We start from the raw sequence: 19664 nt of genomic DNA, 5'->3' as shown, positions 1-19664 counted from the left end.
AATAGAGGGGCTTGTTATTTACGATTAGTGCTGATCCCACTCCCGCAACTGTTAGCGCTCATGAGCTTTGGTTGCTTTGATCCCAAGACAGTGGGAGTAAAAAGGTGATGCTTGTGGATAGCTTCTCCATATCTAGGTGGGGGGACTACCCCTCTTCCCCCAACTTTCTTGGGGATCCCAGTGAAATGCCTGGAGAGTTTTGCCTGAGCAAGGACTCCAGGATTTGGCCCTCGGATTATTGAATATTTGGGACCAGATTTCCAATGTACTGTCTCTCTTTAAAGACCTGGTCTTATTGAATTCAGTTATTAAACTTCCACTGACTTCAATGTGAGCAGGATTGTCACCTAATTGTGCAAGTGTCATGGGGTCCACTCACCACTGGAGCACCTCCTACTGATTGCTCTGGGGATTAGCTAGTTCCAGATCTGATGCCCACTTCTGTGAGTTCCTCACCCCATGGTCTCTCTTTCTGTGGAACTCAGGGTGCTCCTTTGTGACTCAGCCCTCCAACCAGGTCACTATAGTCCACCCCTTCTGGGTATCAAAGTCCCTCCCTATAAAAATGGCAGTCTTCCCTTCACTGCCCTGACTGTGCCACTCCTCCAGTGGCTGGTAGGGGAACCCAGGCCCACCCTGTACTCTGGGTTCCAGTCCACGGACCCATTCTCTAGCAAAGGTAGCCTACACACTCCCAGACCATGTTGCTCTTCCCCTGGATGCCTTCCTACTTCCCAGCTGTACCTTCTGGCTCCCCTCTGCTTTAGATTTACCAGCCCAAACTCCCTCCTCCCAGGGAGTAACCACAGGCCAGTTGGCACCATAGCCCCCCAAACACACCTCCCTTCTCCCAGGGAGTGACTACAGACTACTTCCCCCCACAGCTCCTTCCTGCTGCCAACTTCCTGTCTTTATAAACCCGGCCCAGGTCCTCCACCAGCTGGACGTCATCAGCAATTAGGCCTTAATACACCCTGGCTTTACTCCAGGTGCAGCCTATGGGTTAATTGACCTAATTTACCCCCCTCAGGCCAAGTGGGGTAGACATTCTGTCACGTAGGGCAGACCTTATGGGTGGGTGATGTGGGTGACCGCCCAGGGTGCTGTGGTCAGGAAGGTGCCATAGTCAAGAGGCAAGGAGCAGGGTAGGCATGGGGTTTGAGGCAGCAGAAGTGAGCTTGGAGCAATGGGGAGGGGAGGTAGCTGGGTCCTGGAGCGATGGGAGGGGTGGGGAGCCCAGAGAGGCAGCGGATGCTAGGTGCAATGGGGGGATGGGTGAGGAGCACAGGCAGCCAGCGGGGGGTTGGGGCACCAAAATACAAGTTCGTCCAGGATGCCATTTTCCCTAAGGCCAGCTCTGCCATCCCATAAAGTCAGAAGATTCATTGAAAACTTGGCTATAAAAGCAAATAGATACTAGAAGATGTAGTACCCAAGACTATGGCTATGATAGCGCATAAAGGCCCCAACCAAGACTGGCAGTCCATTGTGCCAGGTGCTGTACAAACACATGGTAAGAGACCATCAAAACAGACACAAGAAGTATTATTACCCCCCCTTTTCACATATGGTGAGGTCAGGCATAGAGAGATTAGGCAACTTGTCCATGATCACAAAGGGGAGACTGTGATAAAGCCAGGAACTGAACTCACATCTCCTGAGTCCTGTCTAGGTCCTTAATTACAAAACCATCCTTCCTCACGGAGACAAACAAAAATTAAAGTAAGACTTTTTGTGTGTGTTGGTTTTACCTATTTCCCAATCTTTTACTCTCCACATTGAAATTCAGCAGCTTTGCTTGTGGATTTGTTTTCCTCATTTCTTTGAAGCCATCAGCCATGAAATGTTTGTCCTCAGTAGGAAAAAAATACAGTTATTTTCTGGAGCGTTGCGAGGCAAGTATGAATACATGGAATAAGAACATTCAACTGACTTCTGATAGAACAATAGGAAAAAGTATGGAAGTGAATGAAAGAAGAAAGTTCAAGTCACTTTTTGTTGTGGGAGACGGTAATGAACAAACCTACCCACTACGAAGGGTTTTTTCCAGGAAGTGTGGGCTGTCACAACTACCTGTCCTTTAACTATCTTGAGAAGCGTGCTAGCGAGGCAGTTCTCATGCTGCTTCTGCACCGTGCTTTTGAAGGGGAGGCCACAGCCACTTGAACACAGAATGAATGAACCTTATAGCCCAACTACGCCTCGACCTATCAGTACCAGCTCACCTAACACCATGAAAATTTTTATGTGTTTTCTTATTGTATTTATTATAGCACAGACTATTGGGACTGTACTTTTTTGCTTATATCTTCACATGAAGCTGGATAAGGTAAGGTTAGAAATATGATCATGTTAAATGGACTGGTTCTAACAATGATTTACATCTAGCACGAAGAAAATTGATTAACAACAGTGAAAAATGAGGCAGAATAATGCAAATAGTTGTACTTACATAGAAGCAGCATTTATCGTGTAAACATTCTTGTTTATGCATTAATTTTCCACTTAATAAAAGATACATTGTCATAAAGAGTTTTCCCCTTTAATTAACAAAATGATAATAGTGTAGCAAAGGGCAGTGTAGATTATATCAAATCAAGCTGCTTATTTTATCAGATTAAATACAGTGACAGTAGAATGAAAATATTGTTTGGTTGGTTTGAACAGTTTGACAATTATTCTATGCTCTTTGTTGGGAGTAAGGTGAAATCTTTTATTTTGTGATACTATTTTAGATTCAGCAGTATTGAGCTTTACAGTGATACCTAGCAAAGGAAGAGGTTTCAGAAGCTTTTTAAATATTTGCCTATGATAATTTTATAGTAAGTTGCACTTAAGGAGAGTGGAGTTTTTTAAAATAAGCATAATCCAAATTATTCTGCTTCATGCTTCTAACAATATTTTTTAAAGAATTCAAAATTTCAAAACTGTTTTCAAGTTTGCTCTTATTCAAACTGCCGCTAGACCATGCTATGCTTATAGTCGCTTGCCTAAAACTAATTTTTAGTCAAGTAAAAGAAATGATATACAGTAAGTAGCCAGCTGTGCTTCATATATCAAGTAAAACTACCTAATTGGGTATAGAATAAAGTGTATTCTCCTTAAAAGGCATGCAGACAATATTTTCTCATTGAAATTAAAAATATACATTTTTGCATATTTTTAATTTAAATTTAAATGAGTTAATACTGATCCCTAACAATGGAATGTAGAGCTCGGCTCCAAATGTTAAAGTACAAGAGGCAAAACAGTCTGTAAGATTAAGAACGGGTTAGTTTGCATGTGGTGGATCAGTTTGTAAATTCTGTACTCACCTTGAGTGGTACCTTACTATGCAAGTAGTCCCACTGATTTTAATGGAACTACTTGTGCAGTACGGTACTACTCAAGAGAAACAAAGCAACACGGTCTGTCTGAATGAATGTAATTACTAATTATTGCAAGAAAATATTTCTTCTCTGAGTTATGAAATGGACTGTTTTGGTCTAAGAGAAGATGAAATGCGGTCGTACACCATAGAAACAGTCTGAATCCGTCACCTTTCCTCACGATGAGTAGGTCCTGAGAGTCTGACCCTGCATTTGGATCCACTAGCACAGACCATGCAGAAGTCTGTTCCAATCACTGGAATGTGTATCGGCACAGAGTCTGTGTTCTTCCATCCCAATACAGCCTCAGTGATTTCAGTGGGACTTCTTACCAATTCAAGGTTCTACTCCACAGGAATAAGGGCGGCAGAATCAAGCTCTTCATCAAGATTCACACATAGATACCTATAGCAACTGATGAAGTCTCACCTTCTGCCTTTTGAAAAGGGGAAACATGTAAATTAATTAGGGAAGTCAAGCGATTAAAAAAATTAATCGTGATTAATTGCGCTGTTAAACAACAATAGAATACCATTTATTTTAAATATTTGTGGATGTTTACTACATTTTCAAATATATTAATTTCAATTACAACGCAGAATACAAAGTGTACAGTGCTCATTTTATGTTTATATTTTATTACAAATATTTGCACTGTAAAAAACAAAAAAAAATTTTTCAATTCACCTCATATAAGTACTGTAGTGCAATCTCTTTATCATGAAAGTTGAACTTACAAACGTAGAATTATGTAAAAAAAACTGCATTCAAAAATAAAACAATGTAAAACTTTAGAGTCTACAAGTCCCCTCAGTCCTACTTCTTGGTCAGTCAATCACTCAGACAAACAAGATTGGTTACAAGGTGCAGGAGATAGTGCTGCCTGCTTCTTGTTTACAATGTCACCTGAAAGTGAGAACAGGCATTTGCATGGCACTGTTGGAGCTGGCATTGCAAGATATTTAAGTGCCAGATGCACTAAAGAGTCATATGTCCCTTCATGCTTCAACCACCATTCCAGAGGACATGCTTCCATGCTGATGATGGGTTCTGCTTAATGTAATGATCCAAAGCAGTGAGGACTGACACATGTTCATTTTCATCATCTTAGGCAGATGCCACCAGCAGAAGGCTGATTTTCTTTATTGGTGGTTTGGGTTCTGTAGTTTCTGCATCAGAGAGTTGCTCTTTTAAGACTTCTAAAAGCATGCTCCACACCTCATCCCTCTCAGATTTTGGACTGCACTTCAGATTCTTAAACCTTGGGTTGAGTGCTGTAGCTATTTTTAGAAATCTCACATCGGTACCGTCTTTGTATTTTGTCAAATCTGCAGCGAAAGTGTTCTTAAAATAAACATGTGCTGGGTCATCATCTGAGACTGCTATATGAAATATATGTAGAATGTGGGTAAAACAGAGCAGGAGGCATACAATTCTCCCCCCAAGGAGTTCAGTCACAAATTTAATTAACACATTTTTTTTTAACAAGCATCATCATCATGGAAGCATGTCCTCTGGAATGGTGGCCAAAGTATGAAAGGGCATACAAATGTTTAGCATACCTGGCATGTAAATATCTTGCAATGCTGGCTACAAAAGTGCCATGCGAATGCCTCTTCTCACTTTCAGGTGACATTGTAAATAAGAAGCAGGCAGCAGTATCTCCTACCAATGTAAACAAACTTGCTTGTCTTAGCAATTGGCAGAATAAGAAGTAGGACTGAGTGGACTTGTAGACTCTAAAGTTTTACACTGTTTTGTTTTTGCATGCAGTTATGTAACCAAAAAAAAAAAAATCTGCATTTGTAAGTTACACTTTCACGACAAAGAGATCGCACTTCAGTACTTGTATGAGGTGAACTGAAAAATACTATTTCTTTTGTTTATCGTTTTTATAGTGCATATATTTGTAATAAAAAATAATAATATAAAGTGAGCACTGTGCACTTTGTATTCTGTGTTGTAATTGAAATCAATATTGAAAATGTAGAAAAACATCCAAAAATATTTAATAAATTTCAATTGGTATTCTATTGTTATAAGTGCAATTAATCGTGATTCATTTTTTTAATTGCGATTTATTTTTTTGAGTTAATTGCGTGAGTTAACTGCGATTAATTGACAGCCCTAAAATTAATACAAAAGATCTGAGAGCAAGTTTCAATTGCTGTTATTTATTTTATACAGAAATCTGATGTGGGGCCCAATCCTACAGCCATTACTTGGACAAAATTCCCATTGAAGTTAGTGGGAACTTTGCTTGAGTATGGCCTTCAGGATTGGGCCCTTGAGGTATGGTATGGTGTAGGGATCTACTGTTTCATGAGACGTTGTTTCAGAACACAATGAGCTTATGTTCTTTTGTCACTTGGCCTCTAGCATTCTGTTTTATCTATTATCTCACTGACAGTTGGAACAGGAGTTGAGCTTACATGAAGATTATTTGTTCCTCAGAAGAATACAAAAATGTCGGAAACCAGAAGGTGCGGGCTCATCGTTATTGGACTGTAAGGAGATCATAAACAGATTCCAGGATCTGCTCGTCAAGGTAAGATGCTGTTAAATAAATAAAGATGCTGATAAAGATTTGCAATGCCACATATGTAGGCACACACAGGCAATATTGCAAAGCTGTATTTAAAAAGCAATATTTGTACACTTCCACATACTGGGCCAGATTCTAATCCCATTTTAACTGGAGTTAAATTCAGAATAACTCCATTGAAGTAAATGGAATTATTATAACGTAAGTGTGATCAGAATCTGGCCCACTAAAACAAATATTATAGAGCCTGATTGTACAAACACAAACACCTGTAGGTAATTTTACTCACACAATCTGCCCCAGTTGACAATGGAATGTTTGTCTTAGAAAGTTTGAGGATCATTTGCATTGAATGAAACTTTTAACAGTCATGGGATAAAATGATATTTAATTATTTATCATGTACTGAAGACAAAGGTATAGGAAAGGCTCATTTATATTGGAGTTCAGTTACTGCTTCTGTTTAGAGTGTGAGCTCCAGAGGGCTCGGATCATGTCTCCTCCATGTTAAATATAGTGCATGGCAGTGCCGCTGGAACAATGTTTATAGAGGGGAAGCTGAAAGCCATTGAACAAAACTGTAAGCCCTATCTATGATGGAAAGCACTTCAAGCCAGGGCGTGGTGCCGCACTCCCTGCACTCCTAGTTCCAGCACCCCTGGTGCATGGTATACAAGTGGCACTTAACACATCATAATTATTACACAGGAGTAACATTATACATAACAATATTTACAATGCACCAAGCATGACAAATATAGACGGCAAAAATATAGATGACAAAATACTGGGTCACTCTAAGCCCTTCACAAGATTTGCTCTTTTTTACATTAAAATGAGTTACATTATGTAACAACAATTGCACCCATTATTTAACAAACAAGACAGTAGCTACAAAAGTGTACACAAGAGGTTGTGTTCGCAGTACAACACTCAGGACTTTGACACTCTAACTCTCATCGGCTTAGTGGGAGTGATGGAGCTGACGCCCTACAAGTTGATCTCAGATTGTATCTGAGAAAAATTGTTCTCCTTAACTTCTGAGGATTGGACAAGAAGCAATGGGCTTAAATTGCAGCAAGGGCGGTTTAGGTTGGACATTAGGAAAAACTTCTTAACTGTCAGGGTGGTTAAGCACTGGAATAGATTGCCTAGGGAGTTTGTTGAATCTCCCTCATTGGAGATTTTTAAGAGCACGTTAAACAAACACCTGTTAGGAATGGTCTAGATAATATTTAGTCCTGCCATGAGTGCAGGGACTGGACTAGATGATCTCTCGAGGTCCATTCCAGTCCTATGATTCTATGATTTATTAACATTGCTCTGATGCCAGCTTTCATGCAGAACTGGACAGGGAGCTCCATTTGTGGGCTGCTGGTAGGATCTGACCCTGTGTGCTAAACAATACACAGAAGGCCTGATTCTCAACTGTCTTGCACCTTACTAACACCTTTGGAAGGTGGGTGTAAAATGCTGCCACCAGTGTGAGATTTGGTTGTGTTTTTACACCCACATTGCATAGGTGTCAATGACTACACAAGTTGCAAAGCGCTTGAGAACTGAGCCCAGACACTGTGCTCATTTTCATTACTGGGGCTGAGGTGCAGCACATACAGTTCGGCAGCTAGAAAAAAGTCTGCTATTCATGAAGAAGCAAAACAGCAGGTTATTCGAGATGCATGAGAACAGTGTGCATAGCATATCTGAGGCTTAATTCTGCTCCGGCATAGACGCTTGATGTTACACAGTCCTTGGTTTGCACATGGAAGTGCAGTGCCATTAATGTTAATGAGAATTCCACGCATACATCTAAGCTAGCACAGGGCTCCAGATATTTGATGTCAGCTACAGGGACATATTATCATCATGGTTTTTTTGAAATTCAGGTACTTAACTATGAGCTCATTCACGAGGCACTAACTAGGATCCATTTGGTATAGTCAGTAAGTTCCTTCTGGCATATCCTAGTGAATGGAATAGGTGAAGGGAACCAGCTAATGAACTCTGAATTGGTGTCAGATTAGGGGATGGTGCCCTCAATCTGCCTAGCTCTTGAAATAATTAATTAGCAGTGTTTATTCTGTTCAGTAGATATAATAATTTCCTACCTGTGTTAAGTGGATTTTGGTGGCATGCACATCAGGGGCCTAAACTAAAGCCCATCAAAGTCAAATGGGAGTCCTTCCAAACATTTTCGATCAGGCTCTAGTTGATAAAGCAAATCATGCCTGAAACTGACCAGGCTCATCAGTTCTGAATACCCTGTAGTGTGTCTGAGCTGGAGGAGTCCAGCATTGCAGCGCTGTACGATAGCCTTGTAGGAAAGCATCACACTTTTTGAATTGCCCTGTACAGTCATTCTTCTAAGTGTTTTCAAATACACCTTTCCTGTCACAGCATTTTCATGATATAAAACCTAAAATAAAAGGCCCTTTAAACCGTGAGCTACAAACGGAAAGTAAAAACTCTGCTGCGCGTGACCCCAGCAGAGCTGTTTTCACAAGTTCTGGTGATAGGTATCCCAGAACCGAAAGTCAATAGAGCTCTCAGGGCCAAACTGTAACCTCACTAACACCTTTTGAATCCAGTGCTGGGGAACAGAAATAAATTAGGTCTGTAGTAGGTCTTAAATATCTGCTGCACCAAAGCAATGAAAAATATTGCTTACCATAAAAATGAATTCCAATGGGCTGCACTGCAGGGAAGAAAAGATCTCGCAACACAGGTGATGAAAATGGGAACTTACTGGCCTTTTCCCTTCTGCTTTCTCAAATATTTATTTTCTCTCCACACATCAGAAATACTGATCAGGTAGTTCAGGCACTAGAGAGAACAGAGAAGATTACGCTCAATGATGATGAGCTGTCAATTTATTTTATTCAAACCTTGCCAAACAGTAATAACCAATGTCACTTGTAGAGTATCTGTGTAGGAGGGGCACTATATTGTCCCCCCAAGTGCTATGCTTTGTTTATGTACTAGCATTGATTCTGCTAATGCGAAGTCAGGGTGGTTTGCCAGAAGAACAAAAATTGGGTGATCTGTTCTCCAATCTTTTTCCAGTCATGGAATTTTTACTGTATAATGAGGCTGGTAGGTAGGGGATGCCTTAGTGTTCTAAGCATCTGATTTGAAATGCAAGCAGCCCTTCATCCTCCTGTCAGACAAAAGGAATAACATGCAGTTTAATACAGGTTAACCTTTAGGGTCAAACTGTTTTGCTCTGTATGGATATTTACATACGAGTAAAGGTGTGGTTCCCCAACCCTGCCACTATTTTTCAGTGTGCTCTACACCCATTGGTAGCTGTCCTACCCTCTAGCTCCCCGAATTGGCTGCATTTCCTTTCGTACGGCCCGGCAATCCTTTAGGATGATAAGTTTCATGTAAATCTAAAATATTATGGGTCAAACTCCGTTCTCAGTTATGCTGGTGCGCTTTTACTGTGAATATCATTATATGGTCACAGATAACTCCAAGGATACTATTCTGATACCTTTGGTTATCACACATACGTTGTAGGATTAGATGTGCTGTGTTTGGAACACTGATTAAATGTGATTTCAAATCTCTGAATAACCTTTTATAATGCTCTGGTTTTAGGATGCAGAACTCAGCAAGGATGGTGCAAAATTTGAAATGCAAAAAGGTACACTTCTTGATATTCTGGGAAAACTTTTACTAAATGAAATAAAGTGGAAAGTAGGTCTGTCAAGAGACAATGTTCTTTGCATCATTGAAAACACGATCGATAACATAAAAAATCTGGGGATGGCCTGCACTGTGCTTGGAGCCTGATTTTGCTCCCAGTGAAGTCAATGGCAACACTCCCATGCAGCAGGTTTGGTTCCTTATGATGTTTCAGAAGGTCTAGAGTCAGTATCTTAATACCTATGGCAATCCTTGAGCTTTACGGTGTCATTTTGGAACAAGATTTGAGGCGTCCTTTGCTCAGCATCTGGGTCTTTCAGTGCTATTATATCATGATAGCATGAGGCAGAAGAACATCTCTAGGAATGTGAGAAGGATAAGATGTCAGAAGAATAGAAAGTGCTTGCCAGGAAAGCTACCAAAAAGTGCTAAATTGCTAAATCTGCTAAACCAGTAACAAAGCACTGTTCTGCCAGTGCCCCAATGCTGCTAATCCTTTAGTTTACATAGGCAGAAAATATTTTACCAACTATTTACTATGTATTGTATGCCCATCATCTCTGTGAGGCCAGTGTTTGTACCAGACAAATGAATGAGTTCCTGCTGCTAATCAGAGCCAGCGAGTTAAAGCCCTTTTGAAGTCAGTGGGGCTCTATACCCGCAACCAAAGGGAGGATTGAAACACAACGTATTCAGAAGGCATGTCAAGGTGGCATGCATGTAAATACTTATTGGTGGTGTGCATTTTATAGTCTTGCCTGATGCATTCCCGTTGGTGCATCTGTCATATCTTGACTGGGCTCCTGTAAGGGAATGTCTTCACTGCAGAGTTAGCCCAGGTGATTAGCACCTGAGTCTGAGCATACAAGTTAGGCTAGCTCATACAAGTTAGGCTAGCTGCCTGTATTACTGCATCCTCACTGATGCTACACTCACCCATGTGTGTCACTAGGACTTCTGGAGGCACATCCCATAATGCTTGGCACTGCAGTAAATTGAGCCACTCTATAATTCTTTCCCAGTAAATTGTGGGAGGATTTGTCTGTCCTTCTAGGCACATGGGGAATTAGGGCAAGGCAATGGTGGACTATCAGCATTCAGTGATTTAGCCTGTGTCCTCTCTGGAAAGTGGACACATTACCAGCCCGAGTGAAAGTGGAACCCAGGCTCTATCACCTCCAGCCAGCCCAGCTAATCCGGGATGAAAGCACCATCAAACCTGGGTGAAAGGGTTTTTGTGTGCGTCAGAGCCTGGGCTAACTCTGCAGTGAAGACATTCCCTGCTCACCCCAAGCAGAGAGTGTTAGGGTAAGGCTTATTGAAGTGGTTAGTCGCTGCAGTTCACAGCATCCCACCGTCTGGGTGAGGTTGGTTTCTGTGAGTGCATAACACCTTTACACTGTGTGCCCCACCAGCAACCTATTGGTAATTCAGCGTGCCAGCCAGCCCTCCAGGGTCTGGGAGTTGGTTATTTAAAGCTCTATCTGTCACCTCATTTGAACCTGAGATGTCTTTGCTGTCAGTGCCTGGAACACACCCTTTCAAGGTCAGCAGTAGGGCACTCTGAGCTGAAAGTCCCCACTTTGCTGTGCCCATCAGAGCTCGAATTCGCATTCATACACATGGGAATTTGTACACGTTTTGTTCGATCAGACTTTTGACTGAATATTACTGTAGGCCCTGGTCCTACTGGTCTCAGCATGGGCACGGGGGGCTGCTTCCATAGAGCTCATTGCAAGATCGGGGCCATTATCTCTATTAGACAGGGAAGTTTTCTATGAGGGGTGAGGCTTTTTAAAATCAGTCCTGATGATTCTGGCTCTTGTGTACTTTAATATTATTACACAGCGCGGAGGTGCGTCTAGGGCAGTCGCTGTACTGCCTAAGATAATGAATAAGGATAAACACATGAATAAATCACTGGCCTTGTTTGATTGCAGATGACAGGCAGCAACCAATTTCAGCTCACCTAACGGGGTTCAAGAACAGCACCAAGAAAATATCAGGTAAGGAACTCAGCTTTGCCAGACCCTATTCACAGATTGGAGGGGTGGAGAAGGAGGGGAAAGTGGGATTTATAAGTGGTGAAATAATCATAATAATTATTATAATAATTGGGAGGGCATATCTAGTGGAGTCCCCCAGGAGTCAATCCTGGGTCTGGTACTATTCAATATTTTCATTAATGACTTGAATAATGGAGTGGAGGGCATGCATATAAAATTTTCAATGACAGAGTTGCAAGCACTTTGGAGGACAGGATTAGAATTCAAAATAATCTTGACAAATTAGAGAATTGGTCTGAAATCAACAAGATGAAATTCAATAAAGACAAGTGCAAGTACTTCTCTTAGGAAGGACAAATTAAATGCACAACTACAAAATGGGGAATAACTGGCCGGGCAGTTGTAGTAACCAAATCCTGAACAGGATCTGGGAGTTACTGTGGGTCACAACTTGAATATGAGTCAACAATGTGATGCAGTTGTGAAAAAGGCTAATATTCTGGGTTTATTAACAGGAGTGTTGTGTGTAAGACGTGGCAGGTAATTGTCCCATTCTATTCAGTTGAAATACTGTGTCCAATTTTTGGGTGCCATGCTTTTGGAAAGATGTGGATAAACTGCAGAGAGTCCAGAGGAGAGAAACAAAAATGATAAAAGGTTTAGGTAGCTTAACCTAGGAGGAAAGGTTAAAAAGACGGGGCATGTTTAGCCTTGAGAAAAGAAGACTGAGGGGGACCTGAGAACAGTCTTCCAATATGTTAAGGGCTGTTCTAAAGAGGACTGTGATCGATCGTTCTGCCGTGTCCACTGACAGTAGGATAATAAGTAATGGACTTAATCTGCAGCAAGGGAGAGTTCGGTCAGATACTAGGAAAAACTTTCTAATTATAAAGCTAGTTAAATTCCGGAATAGGCTTCCAAGGAATGTTGTGGAATCCCCGTCAGGTTGGACAAACACCTGTCAGAGATGGTCTAGGTTTACTTAGTGTGCCTCAGCACAGAGGACTGGACTAGAAGACTTCTTGAGGTCCCTTCCAGCCCTCCATTTCTATCATTCTATGATAGTATCTAGCATTTCTGTAATGCTTTTTCTATAGAGCTCAAAGCACTTCATAAAGGAGGGGAGTAGCATATCCGCATTTTACAGATGGAGAAACTGAGGCACAGAGAGGTGATGTGACTTGCTCAAAGTCACCCAGCAGGCCAGTGGCAGAGCCAGGAATAGTGCTCAGATCTCTTAAGTCCCAGTCCTCTGCTCTAACCACTGGGCACACATTTTCCTATATGGGGTTTCACACTTCAGGGAATCAAACTCAGTGGTAACTATGTAGAGTATTATTCTTGAGTCTGATGATATTTCATGTAGGCTAACTCCTGCTTGCCTTACTCGTGTCCATCTGCCCACTGGACTCCACTGTGACAATGCACTTGAATAAGGTGGGCTCTGTTTGGTCTTATGTGAAGTGTAATTGAAAGGCTACAGTGAGTTAGAAGACAATAATTCCAGCATAGGAGTTTGGTGACAACATAAACTAAACCTCGCAATGAACATGTTTCCTTTTGCTTCATTATTGGTTGTTTTCTGTTTTTTTAATATCAGGTTTCCTAGAAATAAATAATAGATGGTCTTTAAGAAAAGGAAATAATGTCATTGTTTTCAAATGGACCACCCTCCTGCTGAAACCTGGCTAAAATACATTTGATTTTGTAGGCATGTCATGCACTTTGAAGGACTGGGGAATTGGGTGCCTTTAGCAGAGAGAGTGTTTGTGTGGTCTATGTGTGTGTAGTGTATGTGTGTGCTTTTCAGAACGTTATTTCTGGTGGTCATTTTTACAAGAAAAACTGCTAAATGAAGAAATCCCATCATACCAGGGATTGTCAGGCTCAGCTGTGAGTGGAGAAGGTTAGGGCTGGTTTAAGTGAAGAGTAATGTTCATCATATGCAGAATCTGAAATAGCCCATGCTAAACTGTAAGAACAGAATAAGGCCTAGTCCTGCAAACCCTTAGTCATGAGTGTTGTCTTTATGCATGCAAAGCGTCTCACTCTTCTCAAGGCTGTCTCCACATTTCCCCTAAAATTTCCCACCTTTGATATCAACAGGGAGAACACTCATTAGATAAGGCGCTGATGGTCACTGGCTTTAAAGGGTATCTCTACATTGCAATTAAAAACTCATGACTGGCCTGTGCTAGCGGACTCAGGCTCATGGGGCTCAGGCTATGCGGCTGTTTAATTGCACTGTAGGCGTTTGGGCTCAGGCTGGAGCCAGGCTCTAGGACCCTGCAAGGTGGGAGGGTCCCAGAATTCGGGCTGTAGCCTGAGCCCAAATCTCTCTATTGCAATTAAACAGCCCCTTAGCCAGAGCCCCAGGAGCGTGAGAGAGCTGGCACAGGCCAGCCATGGGTGTGTAATTGCAGCGTAGACATACCCTTAGTCACTATAATGAACGTATAGACACCACAGAGCCATGTTCTGTACCATCTCAATTACATTTATCTAGAACAGTTTCCTGAAACTGTGCTGAATTGGTTGTGGGCCTGTCTACACTTGCAGTTATACCATTTTCATCACTGGCTCGGCTGCACTAATTGTCAGCACTAGGTAAATTTTCTAGAGTAGTCCTGGCCCAGGAGACAGCCTGCAAGAGCAAAGGTGTATGAGTAAGAGTCTGCAAGATCAGACCTATAATCTGGTAAGAATCTCTAAACCTAAGCACATTTCAATTGACTCCGGAGTAATTACCAGTAACAGCAATAGCTCTTTCCATCTCTGACGCTACAACTCACACAGACTTTATTCCACTTTATAGCTCAACGCATAACCTTGAGGAAACCTTTGTACCAAATAAAAATCACAAAAAAATTCCCTGTAATCCTATTGATATTATAATGCAAACTAACAAACACTCAGAAATGAACTAGTTTGGCTGGAACTCAGTGCCTAGACTCAGCCATTGGGGAAAAGAAAACAAGACAGTAACATGCACATGTATAGACCTCATGCTGGATTATTCCTTCACTAAGAGAACTTCCTATTAAAGGTCAAGATACCCATCCTGCTCCCATTGCAGAGAATGGTATTTCAGTTTCTCCAGGGTTGGGTTCTTTGTGAGGTAATTAGAAACACTGATACTGGATATTATTTTCATATTAATATCCGAGGCTGGAGTTCTGGAGTGCCACTCTCAGAACTCCATCAGGTCTAGCAAACTTCCAAAAACCTGAGTTATTTATTTTGTACTTCCTTACCTGGGTTCTCACTCTTTTTTTCCTATTAGGAAAAAAAAATCAAGACTTTTTTTTTTTAATGTAAGGTTGAAAATGAATATTTGCTCAGTAAACTTCAATAGGACTTGATTTTGCATTAGAGAAGTCAATGGGAACTTGGTAATTGACTTCAGTGGGCACAGGATCAGGCCCATAGAGAAAAAAAGCCCTCTAAAGGTATGTCTACACAGCAACTAGACTGTGGCCTGTGCCAGCCGACTTGGGCTCGTGGGGCTTGGGCTGTTTCATTGCTGCATAGACTTCCAGGCTTGGGCTGGAGCCTGAGCCCTAGGATCCTCCTACCTCACAGGGTCCCAGAGCCCGGGCTCCAGCCCGAGCCCAGAAATCTTCACAGCAATGAAACAGCCCTGCAGCCCAAGTCCTGCAAGCCTCTTGGCTGGCACGGGCCAGCCACAAGTGTCTAGCTGCTGGGCAGATGTATCCAAAGAGTTCAAGCTGGAGCTCGGGCTTGGCAGCCCAGGGAGAAGGGTGGGCTTCAGAGTTTAAGTCACAACATCTACACAGCTGTTTTGAGCGCTGTAGCACGAGATCAAGTCTGTAGCCTGGGGCCCTGAGACTCGCTGCTGCAGGCGGTGTAGGTGGACTCTAATTGCCTGGCATATTTCATGTTCTACATTAGAGAGGGTTTTAGTTATTTCAGTTTCGCTATTTGACAGTGCTCAAGGTAGATGTACACGTCAGCCAAGAAAAGGCCCCTCCTGTGCTCTTTGACCCAGCTCTCTTTGACTCTAATGGGCATTTTACCTGAGTAAGGACGTACTCCTCAAATGTCCTTGACACCTCCACTCACCCCCACCAACTGTGGCAGCCGGTGCACAAACAAGAGCCCATCCTGGCATGCAGCAGACAGTGCTGCCGATGCTGTTGGGGGAGATTTGTGTTTTGCCACGAGAAAGTTTATGGTATGTAAGTTGCTAGGCTCGGAGGCGCCTGCTATGACTGTAGAATGAAACCTGTAGCAAGATTATTTTTATACGTTCTCACCTGATTCCCACCCTCTTCAGTAGCTGGAAGAGGGCGATGGAAGGAGGAACGTAAAGACAGTGTACAGGTCAGAAACGAATGTCAGCACCTGGGTGTTGAACACACCTGATAATACAAAAACCATCATTCCTTTCAGAGGGACTCTTCATGGCTTTGAGTCAGCTCCTCTCAAAGGCAATACCCGAGCATCTGAAGGCTGCATTGACTTCAATGGAGCTATGACCATTTACACCAGTTGAGAATCTGGCTCTTTGTGTCTATTATTTGTAGCAAAATGTATTATAACCATGACTACTTCTCTGCTGCATAAAGAAGGCCAAATGCTAAGCCACACACCAGGTCAATCAGAGGGGACAGCGTGGGTTAAGAACCAAAAAACCCAACTTCCTTCCTGTGTATAAATAAGACAGCAGTGTAAATCTGTGGCCACTCTAGTGCTGGGATCCCATCAGAGTACAGAGGGGAGGGATAGAATATCCACCTTGAGCTCCCAATCCAGCTCTAATAATTCCCATCACCGTTGGTCAACTTGTACATGATGTCAACCGATACAACTACTTGCCATGAAGAACAAAGAGCCCCTTTCTCCCAGAGCAGGGAAGGGAGCCCAGCAAGAGGGAGGCTGTGCTGTGCTGTGGGCAGTGCTCACAGCCCCAGAGGAGGAGCATTTGGGCAGGAGCAGGATGGAGACTGGGAAGCTGTGCTGGGGAGCAGTTATCTTGCTACATGGTATAGATACACTTTGAGAGAGACAGTTTTTACCACAATGAGCTTACAGTCTAAAGAGACAAGAGAGACTCGGGGTTGGACTGATTCCATGCACATGAAGAAAAGGCATACTAGTGGCACCTTAGAGACTAACCAATTTATTTGAGCATAAGCTTTCGTGAGCTACAGCTCGATGAAATGAGCTGTAGCTCACGAAAGCTTATGCTCAAATAAATTGGTTAGTCTCTAAGGTGCCACAAGTCCTCCTTTTCTTTTTGCGAATACAGACTAACACGGCTGCTACTCTGAAACCTGTCATTCACATGAAACGTTCTAATGGTATTTTTTTCTCCTAATGTGATTTCTGACTCATTCAACTCAAAAGCGATGTTTTTCCCTTCACAGTTTTACAGTGGCAGAAAACGGGGTATGCCCCTATGAGCAACCTGATATCCTACAAAGGAGGGAAATTGAAGGTGGAAAAAGAAGGGCTCTACTACATCTACTCCCAGGTCAGCTTCTGCACCAAGCAAACTCCTGGGGCGCCATTTACGGTGTTTATTTATTTGAACCTACCATCGGAATTTGATCGGCTCTTATTAAAGGGACAGGATACACACAGCTCATCCAGTGTTTACTGTGCCCTCCAATCCACTCACCTGGGAGGAGTGTTTGAACTCCGGAAAGGTGACGTGGTGTTTGTTAATGTGACAGATTCGACTCAAGTGAACTATGATCATGGAAACACATACTTTGGTATGTTTAAACTCTATTGAGACGTGACCTGCCATGAAGAAGAGAGCTGCAGGAGGCCCAATCCCAACTTTGTTGAACAAAGTGACTTCTGGTTTCCAATATTTATGTTCCTCTGCATCTTTAGTTTTCTTGTATCTAGTTCTGTATATTGTGTTATTTATTAACAAGGGTGGAATGAGCCCTTAGAACAGAAACAGAACAAAGTTTGGAGCTGTTACTGTGTGCACTTTGTTCTCACCTTTTCTCATTGCAGAATGTCTGTACACATCTGTATCATATGTATTTAAGCCTTCCATACCCTGTGTGCTATCACTTGTCTGACAGGGTGGATATGCTTATTTAGTAGAACATAATATGAGTGTTTCTTTCCAAACAACATTATGTATCTCTCAGGGGACTCCAGTCAGATAGATTATATGTACCTCTTTTTCAATCTGCTTATAAAGTAACAGTGGAAAAACTTTAAGGGTTTAGAAACATCTTCTCTAGGAAAAAAGCAATCAGCAAATTGCCATCCTTAAGCAGTAACTGCCAATGATACATATTTACCATTTAAATTCTATATTTCACCTGAAGTCTCCCTTCTTTTCATCTCTGTATATGTACAATATACAATCAGCAGAGCCTTGTACCTTTTATAATCATGTGATATTTGCTGAGGCTTGTTCACACTAGGTGAAATTCACTCCAGAGAAGAAGGGCCTGCACAAGGTCCATGAGCCACTCATGTCCTCAGAACAGGGCTTCAGTGAGCCATAAATAGTCCTCTGCCCCAGGGTGAATTTCATGCACAGGCCTAGACTGTCCTGTATAGATTTGTGAATGAAGGGGACACTGCTCATGGAACAACCCACACCCACGTGGAAGGGAGCCTCAGCCACCCTCCCCGTACCACTACCCCTTCTCTCCAGGCCCCCCGGACAACCCTCCTCCATGGGCCCTTATTGCACACTATGGGAAGGAATGGGAAGGCAGAAGGCTGGACCAGGCAGGATCCCCTGTCCAGTCCTATGATATACCTCCAAGTTGTCTTATCTATTGTGTAGAGCCTCCCCTGGGCATCTTGGGGCTACCACAGCCAGGGTAGCTCCTGGTAGAGCGGCTCCACTGTGGTCACTGGGGCCATAGCTGGTGCAGAGGGACTGGAGCTCTATGGATAGGCCCCAGAGCCTTTTCCATGTGGGATCAATGGGTAGTATGGGGATGTCCTTGCTGAGATTTTTCTCCCCAGACATTCCTCCCATGGACGGTTTGAGAGGGTGATCTGGGCCATAATAAATTAAGACAGTTACATAGCACCTTGCACCCAAAGATCCCAAATACCAAGAGACTTTTCAGGATCCTGATCCTGGAACTCTTACTCACTCAAGTGGTGCTCACTCATGGGAGTAGCTCTGTTGAAGTAAATAAGATTGCTTGTGTAAGGGTTGCAGGATTGGGACATAGGATTTTTGCCTGACTAAAGATTGCAAGATTGGCCCATATAGCATACCATGGTCACTTGCCCCATCTTCAGTATGCAGCCACCTCTGGGATGGAAAGCAGTAATCTTTACACACAGAACATACCAACACCAGTGACTGTGGATTTAAGGTCTGATGCTGCACCCACGGATGTCAATGGGAGGCATGCTCAGAAACTGCCAGTCTAATTTTATTATAATTTAATATGTAGTGTTGGTGGCATAACTTTATTAGAAAATGGAGTCAGTGAAATGTTTTTGTTTGATGCATTGTGTAAAAATTATTTATTTAATTAAAGCTGTATTATATTCATGGACAAAGGGAGGGAACAACTCGAAGCTGCACTGGAAAATAGAAAATGTGCAAGGAATAAACATGACTGTTGTTATGTTTGTGCAGTAATGTTGGATCCGCAGTATTGAATGTTGAGTTCTGAAGTGCTAAACCGGAAGTGCTGTGTTGCTTATACATCACAGCGCTGAGCTGATCTGCAGTCTTGCTACAACAGTTGGTGTAGAATTCTGCATACTGTAGTGTTACAAATAACATACCCTTGATAAATTAACAAATAAAATTTCATTTTATACAGTTTTTAATGTGATTGCATTTTTAAAAAATATAATGCCAGAGTTTGCCACTCTGATTTGGGGTCTAGCGTGGAGTTCTATACTGTTGCCCATCACTGTATCATCTGAGCACGGATACTATATATGCTTTCCTAACTGAAGTCATGACACTCAACATTATATATACTCTTGCAGTTTGAAAGGGATTTTGACTTTTTCTCTGTTGCCATACACAATATTCCAGTGCTTGTTTCATCCATGTATTTCCTGTGTATCTGTATGAGTTTCCTCCCACCTCTTTTTTTTTTTTTTTTGCGTAACTTC

The 19664-nt window shown here is 42.3% G+C and overlaps 1 protein-coding gene across 1 annotated transcript in view; it reads left to right on the top strand.

The window, feature by feature from the left end:
• CD40LG (CD40 ligand) overlaps positions 1–19365 on the top strand; it is a 54064-nt gene extending 34699 nt beyond the window's left edge. The window contains exons 4-7 of the mRNA XM_048864351.2: positions 5779–5916; positions 9517–9562; positions 11505–11570; positions 16961–19365. Of these exons, the coding sequence (XP_048720308.1) occupies positions 5779–5916; positions 9517–9562; positions 11505–11570; positions 16961–17331 (621 nt within the window). The 3' untranslated portion in view covers positions 17332–19365. The remainder of the gene's footprint in view (positions 1–5778; positions 5917–9516; positions 9563–11504; positions 11571–16960) is intronic.
• Positions 19366–19664: the final 299 nt, after the last annotated feature.

This window comes from Caretta caretta, chromosome 9 (assembly GCF_965140235.1).
Source record: "Caretta caretta isolate rCarCar2 chromosome 9, rCarCar1.hap1, whole genome shotgun sequence".
Taxonomy (NCBI): domain Eukaryota; kingdom Metazoa; phylum Chordata; order Testudines; family Cheloniidae; genus Caretta; species Caretta caretta.
Note: the sequence above shows the minus strand (reverse complement) of the source record. Positions and strands in the feature narration are given on the sequence as shown.